The 17,031-nt window shown below is 29.0% G+C and overlaps 1 protein-coding gene across 1 annotated transcript; it reads left to right on the top strand.

Moving 5' to 3' along the window:
• Window positions 1-5,187: 5,187 nt before the first annotated feature.
• LOC129960486 (uncharacterized) lies at window positions 5,188-12,573 on the top strand. The gene is made up of 3 exons (XM_056073955.1): window positions 5,188-5,284; window positions 7,264-7,344; window positions 11,516-12,573. Exons 2-3 carry the CDS (start codon window positions 7,272-7,274, stop codon window positions 12,379-12,381), a joined length of 939 nt encoding a protein of 312 aa, XP_055929930.1. The 5' UTR covers window positions 5,188-5,284; window positions 7,264-7,271; the 3' UTR covers window positions 12,382-12,573.
• Window positions 12,574-17,031: the final 4,458 nt, after the last annotated feature.

The raw sequence follows: 17,031 nt of genomic DNA, 5'->3' as shown, positions 1-17,031 counted from the left end.
TTCGATTACACCCGATTATAATGCATTCGAGTATTGTATATTTTTGCGTCATTCAACCATGTCATTGCTTTAACTTCATTATGATTTATTTTTTAAACGGGAGTATTTCGTGCATGTTGTATATTTAGACAGAATATCTTGGTATGAGTGGCTTTTGCGCAAAAAACTGAGCTAAAGGAAATGTAATCTAATGTTATATTATATACAGATGCTGTTTAAGTCGAATTTTTAATCTGTATTTAAAAAATTCGCAAACTTGATTTCAAATACGATGAAGTTTCGTTCATATAAATATAGTAATTAACCAAATTGGTTTATTTTAAATTTCATAGCTTTAATTTTTCTTTTAAAGTTATGGGGCCAACTTCTTAAAATATGTAAATATTCAACCGCATTTTTCTCGTAAGGTTCCTCTATGTATTTAAGTTTCTAGCCTCTAATTTTTAGTGTTATATTGCCAATTGATTCGAAAGAATGAATTGAATAACAGAATAGTCATTCGCATTCGGAAGTTTAAAGCAATTTGAAATGAAAGTGAAATAAATTCTTTCAATTGGTTACATTTCTTGATTGCCAATAGATCTTATTTGATCATTTATGAAACATGAGAATTTTTATAAATTATTTTATATAATTTCGGATGGGATAGTAATGAACATAAACAAGAATAGAATTGTTTGTTCAATTAATTACATGCAATAGGGAGATTTTACACTCGGGGAATGAAGTTTTTTACTCGTCAATTACGAGCAATATTAATTTCGCCACATGAACCAACTTGCAATTGCTTCATATGGACATCGAACTTCTCATTTTTAATCCAATAAAACTACCATATTGCGTTTAAACATTCCAGCATTCGACAGCATCATAATCCAATACAAAAAGAAAATTAAATGTATCTCAAATAATGCATACGCAAACGAATTAAATAGAACAGAATGGGCCAGATGTGGTTTGATGATTGTCCCAGCTTCGGGAACAGACAGCTCCAGGTCCGAAAACTGATTTCTATCAAATAACCGCAATGTAAGAAGGTTTAATGTATGTGAAATCAATAGAGGCCAAATTTCTTCTAGTTGGTCTGGAACGCAAGAAGGGGCACATATTCAGATGTTGTCATCGTCATCATGAAATCAAGAGATGTGCCTCAGAACCGCCGTCGTTCTTGCTTCGAACCAGCACGTAAATATTACTAAACTTTACTAAAAAATACACACAAAAAAGATGAAAACTTATTAAAGTAAATAATTGTGGGGGTTTAAAAAGCAGTGAATAAGAATGGTCATTAAGCACCATCAAGCTGATATCGTGTGGAGTTAAGGTGACATCCTCGCCATGTGACTGCGGTTCAAAATTATTAGGTCTATCCACTAATGGCTCTAATGCTGCTTCAAAACGGGACATTAATATTAACTAAAGACCGTGAACGAAGCGGGGGGTTTTAACTTTTAGCATTATAATGGTGCCGTTACGGCACATTAAGTGGCATGTGTACTTTAGGATTATAACAAATACAATGCAATTTTTATTCAAACAATATAAACAGACTTTTAATGAGATTGCAACACTAATTTTGGTTGATAATCAAAGTTAATGCGATGTCTTTTAAAGAATTTAACTAGTGAATATGACCAAATAATAATTACAGGTATTCAATTAACTTCTGGATGATAAAAGATAATTAAAGTTTAATATTGTAAGGGAGGCTTCAGGCGAAATTAAAATGCAACAAACAGCTTTTGGAATGATGAAAAACTTTATACATGAAGATAATTTTGGTCAGAATTATGACGAACCCTATATTGATTTCAATAGTAGACGAATACGACACATAAGCCAGCATCCAATTCTCCAAATACCCGCATCACACTAAAGGAAGGAAATCTTTTCGCGACAAACTTTGCATGCATCAGCCTAAAAACGCAATGGATTTTCGGTTAGAATTGAGTATCGAATTCGCGATCTTTCCACCTCTAAGCTTTGATGTCATTCAACGGATGTTCAGAAGTATGATAATCTCTCTCAAAAGAAATGAAAAATATGCGATACCGAGAATTCAACATTTTTGATTCGCAAATAGACTACGTTAAAAATATGATAAACTATTTAAGTGTATATATCACAGATCGAAGATATTAGCTGTGGTAATATATTCATGTTTTTAAGTACAATTCCTGTTTATTACAATAGAATTAATGCACGAATGTAAAAAAAAAATTTATTACTGAAAAAAAGTTTTATGAGAGTAATTATAAAGTTTAATGAAAAACGAAAGGATTATATACTTTGTATGATTTTTAATTACAGCAAATTTACTTCACAGGGACTAAAATGTTTATAACTGAAGTAGGCGTATTTTATTGCTAAATGAAAAAAAAAATAGCTAAAGAAATCTAGTCATTCATACATTCTTTTATTTATCAACAAATACATGAGGAATGACCAAAAATCATATTCAAACTATACAAAATTTAATGTACGGAAAAATTGCCCATATCTTAACTATTTTAGTGATAAATTACTTATTTTAAATCTCTGAAAAATTAAACTTGAATCTCTTTTTATTCATATAAACAATTATTGTACCGCCATTTTTTTCATTGTTTTTTTTCATCAATTATATTAATGAGATTTTACAAAACCGAGTTAAAAGAAAATCAATTTATTTTATTTGCTCTTCTAATTTTTGTTCACAAGAAAAACATTCAAAAATCTTTTTTTAGAAATATAGTTACAGTGGATTCGCGTACACAAAGCAATGGAAAAGTCACATATTGGATAAATACGCATTATAGGAATCTTGCAAAATTTGAAATTTATCTATGCAAATGATGCACAATAAATTTGTGCGATTTCATATAAGGACATTTCCTGCAAAGCGTGATTTTTAACTGTTTTGTACGAGAGAATACAGCGTGTAAAAATACTATTGTTGAAACCCTTTAAATTATCTGCCTGTTTTACGATAAAGCTCGTTTAATTTCAAATGGCTTGGTATTAGCGTCATTACATATGTACTGTACCTATAAATGGCGGAATATTGTTGGAAATTTTCAGTTCTAAGTGCATCAACTGCTAAAACATCAGTTTGAATGCATATGCGTTGTAAGAATCTTGCAGAATGAGAAACCTACGCAGATGACTTTTGCAAATAAATTTGCCGCACAGAGCGATTTCTTATAGCGACTTTTCATACAAAATATGACTTTTCGCCTGCCTTGTACGTCAGTTTGTAATACATGAAAATGGTATTGTTATTCTTTGGATAATCTGTCTTATGTTACAGTTGAATTAGCTTAGTTTTGGATAGCTTTGAATGCTATTATATGTACTGTACCTACAAAAGAATGGAATATACTTGCAAATTTTCTATTCTAAAAGCATTAAAGGGACAATGAAATTCAACAAAAATGAAGAAAAAAATTAATCGCTAATATTCAGTTTTTAACCCTTTAACTGTTCTATAAAAAATGCTAAATGAATCATTATCTGTAAAGGAGTTACAGTTGCGATTCTCTACTTGTGGGCCTCTCTTAAGTGACTTTTAAATTAAGATTTAGGGTAAAGATATGAACTGAAATTAAAAAGCCAGGTAACACCAAAAGAAGAAAAAAATACATTTTATAAGTGAAAAAATGAAATGCTAAACTAAAAAAATACATGAATATGTTTTTTAAAACGAAAGATATTTCTAGAAATTTGATACAAATTATTTAAAGTTTCAAAGTTCATGGGAAGAGCCAAAATTCAACCAAATTCATCGGAAAGTATCGGGATTAAATCCGATATAAGAAAATTATATCCCGGTTTAGAATCATTAGCTCGCAACATAAGAGCTTTAAAGAAAGCTCGAGAGGAGAAAGATGAGCATATTAAGGTTTAAAAAATATTTTCTTTGTTTCTGAAAATTAAACTAGAGGTAATGGTCTCCCCGAACTTTCTCGCAAACTATCTCATAAAGGTAGGTGTCCGATGTCCTCATTCCATATAAAATTGTGGACCTTGGGCAAGGTTGTAAACGCCACGGATGTTCAGAGTCCCGCACATGGGAATTATGAGCTAAACAGAAGACGAGAAACAGCATTTTAAGAAAGCAGACATTGGAACATGCTGTCAAGTTTCTTTTTTTTTTCATTCTAAAGTTCAAAATACCGTTTTATGTAATACGGTGTACCATATCACTTCACTCGCTCGGTTTAAACGCCATTTCTTATAAGACCATGTAATAAGACGTTAGTTTCCTTTATTAGTGAAGACAGATATCAGGCGACCTCTGATCTCAAGGGCGTATTTTATTTACTCAGTCACACATGGCACTTTATACTGTGCAGTAGAAACCGCTGTTTTCGGAATGGAATATATGATTGAAAATAATGAAGGATTCATTAAGCATGCGTAATAATTTTTTTCTTATTTGTCACTGCAGAGGATATGATTTTATGTTTATTTGTTGAAGAAAATTGCATCCTATGACATTTTCTCATTTTTTTCTCTATTGTCTGGAGCTATGTATTCGGAACTAAATCTTTCTGAATTTGCGAATTTAATTTTAACAACAATGTAATACATTTTTCTAGAATTAAGTAAGAAATGGCGGGACGCCACCTATTGACGAAAATTGTAATTTTTTTTTTTTTTCACTGAGCCTATCACTTGTAATAATTATTTGTGAAATTATATTTCACTGGGAGCCATAGAACTGACATTAGAGCCTCCGAATAAGCAAATTTTAATTATAATAACCCTGAATAACTAAAAATAAAAAATAAAAGTCAGACATAATTCGGGACAGCTTTTTTAAGCAGGAGCAAAGAGTGAAACTGGGCTATTTCGTCCGAATATTCAGAATCAAGAAAAATACAGCCCATTTTTAAAATCAGAGATGAAATCCCAAAATTTCGGTCTGCTTAATCAAATTCATAGGTTATCAATCGTATATCACTGCTATGAAACTTCAAAACGTAATTATTTAGCTACAATTGAAAGAAATTTTCTGTCAATAAATAATTTGATTTTAAAATTCTAAAAATTGCTGTTTACAGCACAATTTAGAAACCTTTAAAGGAATGAAAGGTGAACGGTGAAAAAAATTACCGTAGACAGATGTGATTTCTTTTTAAGGGAGCATTTTCATATCTGTACTTATATCGGATTTGATAAATCTCGCGTAGCTGTGCATTTTCTCACGGATTTGAGGTATTATTAGATAAAAAAAATAATTGTTGTGATGAAAGACTAACTGTAGTTCTGTCTTAGCTATTTCAGCACCACGTTTAAGGAAGTAAGTAGATTTATTTTTTTAAATGAAAATCGAATAGAGGAAGTATTTTTATTTTTGATTTCTTTATATTACAAGGTAATTGTTAAGGAATATGAAAATAACTGTTTACTGTATTAAAATTTTTTCGAATACGTCAAAAAAGCGTTACAGCAGTATTCTAATTGTTTGCAGATGCACTTAATGGTCCATATATGCCATTCACGAGTACTTTCAAGATAAATCACGAATAGTTTTAATTATATTTAGCTTTTCACTACGTACAGTTGTACATTTGTAGCACTATTAGTTTACAATTTTTGAAATTAATTTTGAATAATTTAATAAGCGGTTAATAAAATTGTTTAAATACTATATTCTTGATTTGAAGGAATTAATTAGTAATTAATTTTTTTATTAATATGTGGGTGTCGTAACCCACAGGTGGATACCAAATGTCAGTATTTCATTGTCACTTCATCTTGTGAATGTATGAATGTGATCTATTATATCTTGTGAATGTATCAAATGGTTTTAATTGGAAATTGAGTTTAATCTTAAGCAATTTTTAATTATTTCTATTATTCCTCTTATACTCATTTTATATACATTTGAAAAACTTTTGTTAAAAAATTGTTCGATTGTGAGTAAAAGCATACGAATAAATATCTCAGTCATTTTTTTAAATAAATGACAGAAGTATATGCGTTTCCGTAATTCCAAACAAGAATTAATATACATTTATAGAAAGTTGAAATTAACTGCTTATGTATTTAATTTCGTGCAAAACCATTTTTAACTTTGCGCACATTTTTTTCCCGTCCTTTCTCATGCTTAAATTTTAACACACATCTGAAGCTATAAACTTTATTTCATATTCATCAAACAACTAACAGAAATAAAGCCTTCTTTTTATTTATTCAGATGTTCACATTTAAATAAAATATTCGTTTATTAAAAAGTAGTCATTTTCCGTATATTCTAACTCGAATAGTTAACATCTCAACTATGACTTCAAATATAATCTTGTTTTGCACGATTTTGTAAAGGAAATTTTCTCTATAAATCAAAATATTAATCAAATATTGATGTTAAAAATACTTTGTATAGCGATTTAATTGCTTACTTTTTTTTTCATATTATTACTATGTTAGCATTACCATCTTCGTATCCAAAGCTTCAGAGAAAAACTGACCACTCATTCCATTTTTCATGCTTATAAACTGGTTTAATATTGATACAATTTATTTTTACTATCTTTAGTATTAAGAGCACGTCCTAAAATAATAAACCAAACAAGCAATTTTGTTAGTTACCAGGCAAATGACATAAGTCTAAAGATGAAAAATATTTTTGTGTTCACATATCAGACAAAATAAACTCACAAGAAACTAATATAGAGGAAAAGTAAAAACAAAATATAGCTTTTTTAGAGTGAAACAAAAGTTATTTATTTTTATTATAAATCCCAATAACAGAGGAAAAGTAAAAACAAAATATAGCTTTTTTAGAGTGAAACAGAAGTTATTTATTTTTATTATAAATCCCAATAACGTAAAAATAGCTAAAATCTTTTTTTTAACACAACACTCTCAAACTGAATCATTCAACTGCTTTTTAAAATAATATCCATTCTGGGCCAAGAATAAATCCTTTATTTATTTTATTGTTTTATAATTCATCGTATCAGCCCATAGCACATTTTTGTACAGTAAAAATATTTGTGATTGAGATAAAAAATTCGAGGCTTCACATGCATCTGATTCTAGAAGATATCTTGCCAATGCTATAATAAATAAATAAATATCAAGGAACACAAATTCTTTGTGGAAGTTAATTTGCTCTTCATACTTCTCATTTTCTTCACTCAATAAGTGAGAAATAATTTATGTGGGTAAATTACAGGACTTTAATGAAAATTTTTTGCATTTTCTTGATTTATATCAATCTTGCTTACTTAGTTATTAATAGTTTAATTAAAGTTTGATATTTTTCATATCTAGCTAACAAAATGGGGAGTTGCTTCCGAAACTTGTCATTCCTTGTAATTGCCTTCATTGTCTGCATTCAGATTCATGAAAGTGGTAAGTGATTTTTGTATTCATATATTTTATTTATTAATAAAATAAATATACAGAAGACAAATGAAACATTCCTGTTGTGCTAAAGGCAGTTTAGTTATATTAATATCTCGACTTGAAGCTCACAAGGACTTTTTTGAGATAGATCACGTAAATTTGATCCATAGCCAAATGACGAGAGCGAAATCTGATGTGGCATAACTCTGAAAAAAATTTCACGCCATACCAACTGAAAGACAGTTGATACCAAATGATTTAAAGTGTTCTAGCGCCTTAATACACAATCGAGGTAACACCACGAATTCATGAACCCTCTTTCAGAAAGTTAGGATTTTCTTCCAGAGTATAGCAGTGCTATTAGGCAAATATCTCGTATTTATAGGAGGATTTATTGCAGAGAATTTTACTCGAAAAATTGCTTATCGTGCTACCATTTAAGACTATTTCTAGTGTAATTATTTATTAGCTCATGGTTTTATCTAATGTCTTTAAACTGATGTTTTGAAATGCTAAAGCTTGATTAAATTAAAGGGAAGTATATATCCAAGAGCAAGATTGAGTTACCTCCGCTATACCTAGGCATCCGGGGTAATCTGAAGAAATGTCGTCGCGGTAGAGGCTGGAGTCCTAAAGATCTCGACTGAAACGTCAGTCGAATTAAATAGTTAACCAGTACCAAGGCCAATATCTTCGTGTAAGAAGTACGTACTGTCATCGGAATGGAAATAAACAAACCCCACATCATTGCTATATCCACGGAGGAAGTGAAAGCATGACAATTTCACATCCACGGACTTGTATGCTTCACAGTGAAGCAAAGGAAACATTAAAATTTACCCCACCCATATATTGACTTTCTTTTGATACAACTGAAATCTAAAAATAGTTATGAGTGATTTTTTCAACATCCCTTTAGGTATCATTAACTCAGGCTCCTTGTACTTTCAGAGGATAATTCCATTATTTAATAAACCCAAATTTTTGTTTCAAACTTCAGTTCACTTTGTTTCACATCTTTTATATAGTTGATTCCTGAATATAAAATTTAACCTGACAATATTTGTAGCGTAAGGTAACAATAAAAAACATGCTGCTATTAAAAAGTTTACTTGCTGAGTTTTGGAAAATTCGGTTGTCATGAACAGTATCTTTGGAATTTCGATTGTTCTTAATTCTTGTTTAGAATTTTAAATGAACAAGTTAGCAAGTTTTTTAGGTAAGTCTTTTTTTTCAAAGAAAGTAAGGCTTTCGAATACATCATCATCATTTCGGATACGGAAAAATGCATCAAGATGTTAAAAAGCTGAGATAGTTTATCCTATTAACACAGAAATAAAACCCCAATTAAGAATATGCAGTATAAAATTCAAATTCTTTTTTCTGTTTTCCCTAAACTGAATCTTGAAAATTATTTTAGAGTATATAATATAATATTGAAAATTCTTGATTAACATATTGGCTGCCTTGCCTGCGACTCACCCCTTCTCTTTAACAGTTAAGAGAGAGTTGAGAAGGAGTCATCTGATTAGATAGATGGGGTGAGTCATAGGCATGAGTCTTGATAGTTAGCAAGTTAGAAATACCGGAAGAGGTAATGAAATGTAAAGTAATGTTGAATTATGGGTTACTCTTTCAATAAGAAACTGCCATTATACGTTCATTAATTAAATTCCATGTTTGCTACATATCTACCATGTTTACAGAATGAAGCAATGGGTGCAGTTTTTATCATTTCATGACTGCTTTATTAGAAAAAGAATATTCAACTGTTTAAACCATTTGTAAAATTGAAGAACGTTCTATAACAAATACAGGATATATCAAAAGTCATTGACATATTTTTCGATTGAATATAAAATTCATTATAGGGAGTGGAAAAATGAGAAAATTTGAATTAAACTTTTGCTATTGGTGTAAATTTTTTTTTCTGCAAGTAAAAATTTTTAAAAAAGTTTCGAATTCTGCTCATAAACATCGTATTACCATAGAAACTCAAACAAGCAAGTATCCGAAAATCTCAAGAAACATTACAGACACAGAGAATGTATTTTGTCACAAGGAGTTACTTTTAAGCATTTTTATTATATAATCTGCTATCATGTTTAATATGTGTGCTTTTTGTAGCACGAACTGCATCCAAACGGTTATTTGCATTAGTCGTGGAAAAAACTAAATAACCTGCGAAATTTCTGTTTAATTTGAAAATTTCGGAAATCTGATGAGTATATAAAATGTATTAAAAGCAGTAGCGTCTATGATAGTTCCGTGTCTTTCCCAGTTTTTTTTGTCTGGGTACAGCTCTGTCTAAACACAAAATTAGGAACTGAACTGCTTTATTACCAGAGAAAATTTTTATTTCATTAGAAGAATTTAAATGTAAACTTATTTCTTTACGATAATTAATTTATTTCATTTAATTTTAAAATGGGTCAAGGATTTTTTTAAACAGTCCGCATTTTCTGTAAATGAAGTAAAACAAATAATTACTTTAATTTATTTTTCAAAATAGTTTTATGAAGTTTCACTTTCAAATGATGATCACTGAAATTTTTTAATAACTTCAATCATTGTTAGCTCGACATTTCATGAAATTTAATATTTTAACAATAGCACTTTTAATCTGCAAAAATGAGAGCAAAGAATATTAGAAAAATAATTTTAAACGTTAAGTAACGTAAACCTGACGTTACGTTCAATTTTGTAATGAAAATTAATGAACTAATTTATTTAACTGAAATTTCATCAAGTCAGACCTTTTTCTTCGAATAAAAAAGTATAGAAAATAAATATTTGTTTTAATCTTTTATTAAATTATTCAAAATTAATTTTTAAAAACGCAAAATAAGCAATGACGCAAATATGACTCGTGGCGCAGTGAAAGGTTAATACGTGATAAAGGAAGGAATGCAAAAAGGGAATAACATTTATATAGAAATATTAATGAAAACTAGAAATATTAATGAAAAATGTTCATTGAAAATTTCTATTCTGAATTTTTCAATAAATTAATTAGCTGTGCTCAAAATGTCTTCTTTGCAACTTGGAAAAAATCACCAAAATATAAAAGTACATTTTTTGTATAAAATTCTTCAATATTTTAATGGGTGACAAATGTGGAATACTTTAAAATCTTTATTAGAAATTGAAAAAAAAAGGGAGAAAATAAAATAAATGTTCCATTTCTAGAAATATAGTGCTTTAAAATACAATATGCATAATTCAAAAAACATATGATAAAAATATTAGATCTATATGATAGAACGTAGATTAAAGATTCTAGAATCGTATGTAATATGCATGCTACTACCTGTATAGATTTAACTTCAATCAGAGCGACTATTATATTCTTTATTAACCCATTCTTCATTTAAAAAACTTTGAATCCATTTATTTCCTGAGATTTCTTTAAGAATGTTTACGTTGAGAATTATTTCGTCGGAATATGAAAGTTTTGCTTGTTTGTCTGTACAGATCTTTGATAAAGGGTTAAGGAGATTGTTTGAGGATGATAAATGTGGAAACTTATTCCATATTTGTTACCCTAAGTAATTCCTTATTTATTGCCCGATATAATATGTATACCATTATAGATTTCCTTTTTTACCATCTACTGGAAATTTTCTTGAAATTACGAATCCATGAATCGAAATATCACAAACCTAAAAATAAAATTTAAATGTAAAAATAATATTGAGAAGGGAGGTAATTTTTCCAAAAAACATGGTAATATTCTTTATGAAATCGTGATGATATCTACAGTATCACAAATAGCACTAAAGTAATGATGGATCAAAAGTTAATTCATATTATTTCCACTTGGTCATAGCTCTTAACAAAATGACCCATTTCATGTTTGTAACTGCAATATATATATATGCGGTTCTTTTACTACACATAATACACATAAAGTTATAGGAGTAACACACATAATACACACATTTAATTACGCATATAGTTATTAGTTATAGGAAGTTATAGGAGTTTGATATTAAACAAATTCATACACTGCAATATTTGTGAATTATTTTAATTTACAATGATCACCCATTGCAATAAAATTTCTAATGAAATGAAAGAGACCATATTATATAAAAACGATTTACTAGTAAACAACTGATTAAATTTGTAAAACAGACATCGAACTGCGTTAATTTGGTGTTTTCTTATCTTTTAGTTGGCTTGTATGACGAAGATGACAATGTTGAACGTGGAGACAGATATATCGATAAACTTCTAGAAGAAATGCTGGAGCAAAATGGCCATGAATATGATCCTTATATTCTTGAAGACAGTTCTATAGGGTTCAGTAAAAAAATTACCTTTGTTAACGTCAGCGGTGAAGCAAAATTACATAACGGTTACATCACAGGGTTAAAGTCTCTTCATCGTCCAGATCATTGTTCAGTAGAAGAAGAAGGTGGTAACTTGCTGGTGAAAGCTGACTTGGGTGCTGGTGTCTTGGATTTCTACTATGATGGTACGGTCAAGTTTATGAGCTTTGGACCCACAATCACAGTTCACGGAGTTCTGGCTTACGTAGAAGTTCACATGGAATTTACAGTAGATGCCAAAACTGGGCGCAATGGAAAACTGACCAAATTTGTAATAGATGAGATGAAAGGTATGAAGGTAACGGTTTCTGGTCTAGGACCTATGAATTGGGCCTTGAATTACATTATGAGTGGTGTAACTTCGTTATTCCAAGGCTTCGTTCGAAAATTCATGCAAAATAAAATCAGAAGTCATATTGCCGAACGATTGCCAAATTACCAGTTCCCCGTTGAAGGTGGCGATATCGACATAACAGAAGTACCTGAGATAACGGAGCCTTCAGAAGAAATTACCGAAGCTCCCGAAGAAACCGAAGCACCAGAAGAAATTGTCGAAGAGACAGAAGCACCAGAAGAAGTTGTTGAAGAAACAGAAGCTCCAGAAGAAATCCCTGAAGAAACGGAAGCTCCCGAAGAGGAAGTTACAGAATCCCCAGAAGAAGAAGTTCTAGAGGCTTTGCAGTTGTTCAGATATTTAGATTTATTGTAAAATCATGTAGATTTTTGCGATTGAAATAGTATTACTGGCCATTGCAATATTGCAATAATAAAATTCCATAGTTTTCTTAAAAGCAGGGATACTTATTTTTATTTTAAAACTGAATTTAACAATTTTCAAACCATACTGTACTTTTTTTGTCTTAAGACCTGATGTTTGAATAAAAACATACTAAAAATGAGATTATCTTTATTTCCGATTTAAAGATATTCTTTGATTTTGATGTTTGAAGCGATTTCATTTTAAAATAAAGATATTCAAGAAAAAATTTCAAATAATAATTTATGCACATCCAACTGAATGCTTAATCCGTGCCCAAATAAAATTCAAGATTTTGTTTTTGTAAACTTAATTTTTCGGGTATTTATATATATATTCTAAACTAAAAGGTAAAACATATAAATTAAAAGCCTTTCTTTCAAGAGATAAAAACATATGAATTATACTAAAAATTGAAAAATGAGAAACTACTTGCTTTCCATTGTTAACAGAAATAAAATGTAAATTTTAAATAACAAGAGTAAAGTTCAAAATTAATTGCAGTTGTGTTTCTTCTTTTGATAATTTTTAATATAGTAGAACTAAGAAAAGGAAAAATTAGAATTTATTCTTATTGTTTCGAACAATAAGTAAAATTTAAGAAAATATATTTACAAAGAAAATATTATTCGTTGCAAATAATATGTTTCCTATTCATTTTATACCTCGCTTTTTCTTGGGATTTTCTATTAATTTTTGAATATGACATCTATGATGAATAGAAAATTCAATGAGAAAATGGACATTACATTGGATTTATGGATTTTGATGGATAAATTATTATCAAGGAAAAAATGGATTATTATGAATGCACATTTTTCTTGTTTGGAGTTATAGAAACTTTTATCAAACCTTTTCGAACCGAACGATTAACTGGGCTAAAAATTAATCGAAAATAATTAATATATACGATGCAAAATGCAAATGTATTTCTGTATACAATTAGCAACAAGATTACATTTGAAATATACTTTTGTCAAAGAAAAATTGTAGCTAGACCTTAACCTGCCATAAATTGCAAACAATTATATGGTAATATTTATTAAAAAATAACCTCATTTTAATTGCATTAGATTTTTTTAATAATTTACATACGAGTCAATTTAAATAGTGTTTTTTAACCAAAAACGCATACAATCTGCTTTACAATTTTAGAATTAGCACTGAAATTTTATTTAAAGCTCTTAATCCATTTGAAGACGGTTTCTTTGTGATGTTTGTCTAAATGCATGGACAATAATCCAATTCAGAGAATCACTGAAGTTAATTTGCTTAGTTGATGTTCTGAAGAAGCAAACAAATTGAGAGAAAAAAAAAGAAATTTTATCAATTGCTTTGACTAGAATTCAGAAGAATTCTCTGTTGAAATACATCATCAAAAAGTCTTTACGGAAAATTTAATTAAGGAAAATTTAATATTTAATATTATTCCTAATCAGTATACTATCAAATATCAAATTTAATAAGGTATAATTAAAGTAATTAACACGCTAGTAATAGAATATTATTGTTAACTTGTCTTGATTAATTTTAATGAAATTCTATTGAACTATATTTGTACTAATTTACAATAAATATTATTAAAAAAATTCTTAATAGAATAAATATTAATCCTGAAAATATTTGGCAAAATGTTAAATGAAATACTGAATTAATATATGAAAGCGTTTGATGCAGCATTGCCAAATCAGACTCTACCGTAATTAAACTCAATAACAAACAAGGATTTTAAACATATATTTTTTGCACTCATCAATACGTTTACATTGCCAAATCCAAGATTTTTGAAAATAAATGATAATAATAACTACAAAATATTTGTATACAGATAGAAAGTTGAATAATAATTTCAAGTACCATCTCGTGAAGGGGCGTGGTGGCCTGGTGGTAAGGTCTCGGTTTGTGAGCCGTAAGGTTTCAGGTTCGAGACCCGATTTCACCGAAGAACCGTCGTGTAAGGGGGTCTGTTGCACGTTAAGTCCGTCATGCCAAGCGTCCTCCCCCTGGTGTGGCGTGGAGAGGGGGGTGCCAGCTCAGGTGTCGTTCTCGTCATCTGACCGCGGTTCAAAATTCCGAGGTCCGTCCGAAAATAGCCCTAGTGTTGTTTTACAACGGGACGTTAATATAACTAAACTAAACTAAAACTAAGCCGTCTCATGAAAATAGTTACTGGTAGGTAGAAAAGCACTTAATTGCTAAAAATAACAGCTACTCAGAAAAAAATTTGGAATATTGTTTCCTATCTCGAAAAACACTAGTTGTGACACTTCTCACAATTTCCTACACCTTGAAAAACGGTCGTTATCTAATCTATATATTGTATCGCTATATTATTTTCTATTTAGTACTGTTTGTGTGAAAGGAAGAAAAGAATGAAAAGACATTGCAGTAAACATAATTTTTTTTTATTTATCTGTAGCAGCTTTTTTATTCGTCAGAAATCTACTTTCTATAGCTTCCAAAAAGATAATTCACAATAATAATACAAGAAAAAAAATCTTTAAACGAAGAAAATATGTAAATTGTTTTTTATTTATTTATATTTCTATCAATCTTGAGAACCGTAAAACTTTATTAAAATATAATAAACAGAAACTCTTAAAACCAACCAACAATGCAATTACGTTTTAAAAAGCTACTTGGCTTATTTGGACTGAGAGAAGAGAGAAAAAAAAATAATATGAGCGTTTTTTTTATAGTAGGGATGAATGTTGGTCTTTGAACTAATTGCGGTATTCATTTTTTATTTCTTTCATTCAAAAGTTTAACAGTCCTATTGTGAATGTTAACCTTAACTATGCTTAGTTTTGTATTTATTACATATTTTGTAATAAATACAAAATTACACCAAATTTTTATTACACCAAAATTTTCAATTTTGATATTTGTAATAATTTTTAAAAACTATATACGAAGGTCAATAGCACAAATAGGGTTGCACATTTGACCAGAACTTATTATGAAAACAAATATAAATCAGAAAATATCTTCAAATCCTGTAAAACAATAAAATATTATTTTTGATTAAACCTCGAGTTTTTATATATAAGAAGTTATATTTAGGATTCAATAGTTCTTAACATAATCGTTAATTTTAAAATTCATCCATCTTTCTACTATTCAGGGAATGAGGAATATCTTTACTCAATTTTATAATTTGAAAAAAAAAAATCTATCACATCATTTTCATAACTCAGATTTTTCAGAAAGCTAGTAGGCTCTCAAATATTGTTTCCTTGCATGTTTGTTGGTTAATAATGATGAACCTATCTTTTTTTATTGAAACGACTCATTCATAAGCCAAGCGGATTGCTGAAGTAGCAATAATAAGTATTACGAATGTACATATCTTTATAAATTCTTGCGTTGTCATTTTTGTCCAGTAGAGTGAAGTATTTATTCAGTTAACTAATCCTAACTTGAACTTTTATTATTAATCTAAAGATTTAACCATTTCTAAATAAGACACTGCAAAATGTTATTTATAAAATTATAAATTGAAGTATTATTAAAATTCAGAAATATTTTAATTCATCATTCCTCGAATCCGGTGAGGAACGAGAAAGGGGGAAATTACCTACGGATTCATATTATATTTATTACATTTACTTATTCAAATTACAATGTTTTTTCAGATTGTGATTATAATCTCTTGAGATAAACCATATGACTAAAGGTCAAATTGAGATGGTACACACAAATTATCAATTATCTCGCAGTTTGTGAAAATCATTACTATTGATTAAATAATTGTTACAGCACTGCATCCTTTCTGAAATTCTATATAGTATGTGGAGATTACCATAATCGTTGACAGAGAGAGTTGTAAATGTGATTACTTCAGTTTGTGCCGACAACAGGTGACAAAATTTTGAAGTTTTCATATTTATTATAAATATATACATATATATAATTATATATATATTATTTATATTATAAAAAAATCATCCATGAAAGGCTTAGTTTAATTTGCGACTGTTAGAAAGACATATTAATTGTGTTGAATAAAAGTATTTCTCATATTTCACCACTAAAAAAAAGTATTCCAAACGTTTTTTTTCTTTTTTTCCTCGTAACATTTTTTGATATTATTAATGAATGATATTATTATATGATTTCTTTAAACTGACTAATAAACTTATTTTGTGCGATTTATAGTTTTTCTATTCCTCACCAAAAATGAATTAAAGAAGCTTAAATGTAAAATTACACAAAGTTGTTCTATGGTTATCATGATGTGTTGCTCCATTGACCAGGTCAGAGATAAAATACTTCTGATTTAGAGGAAATTAAGGAACTTGATCCAAAACGATTCTCTCATTTTGAGAAATAATAAGTACTTTTGTGTGCCATCTCTACATGAGCTTTGTTCATATGATATATTGCAAAGAATTTTCATTCCAATCTGAAAAACCATTGATGGTATACAATAATGTTTTGAGAGCCAGAAGTAAATACAATTGTATTTATTTTCATTTGTATGTGGATGAAAAGTTTACTCTAGAGGAAATGACAAATTTAAAAAAAAAAAAAAATCTGAATTTTAAATAAACTCCAATCTCTAATTTGGTATACTGTCTTTTCTAGGTAGTTTAATCTTTA

This window comes from Argiope bruennichi, chromosome X2, assembly GCF_947563725.1.
Source record: "Argiope bruennichi chromosome X2, qqArgBrue1.1, whole genome shotgun sequence".
Taxonomy (NCBI): Eukaryota; Metazoa; Arthropoda; class Arachnida; order Araneae; family Araneidae; genus Argiope; species Argiope bruennichi.
The sequence above is the reverse complement of the archived record's forward strand: the minus strand, read 5'-3'. Positions and strand labels throughout refer to the sequence as shown.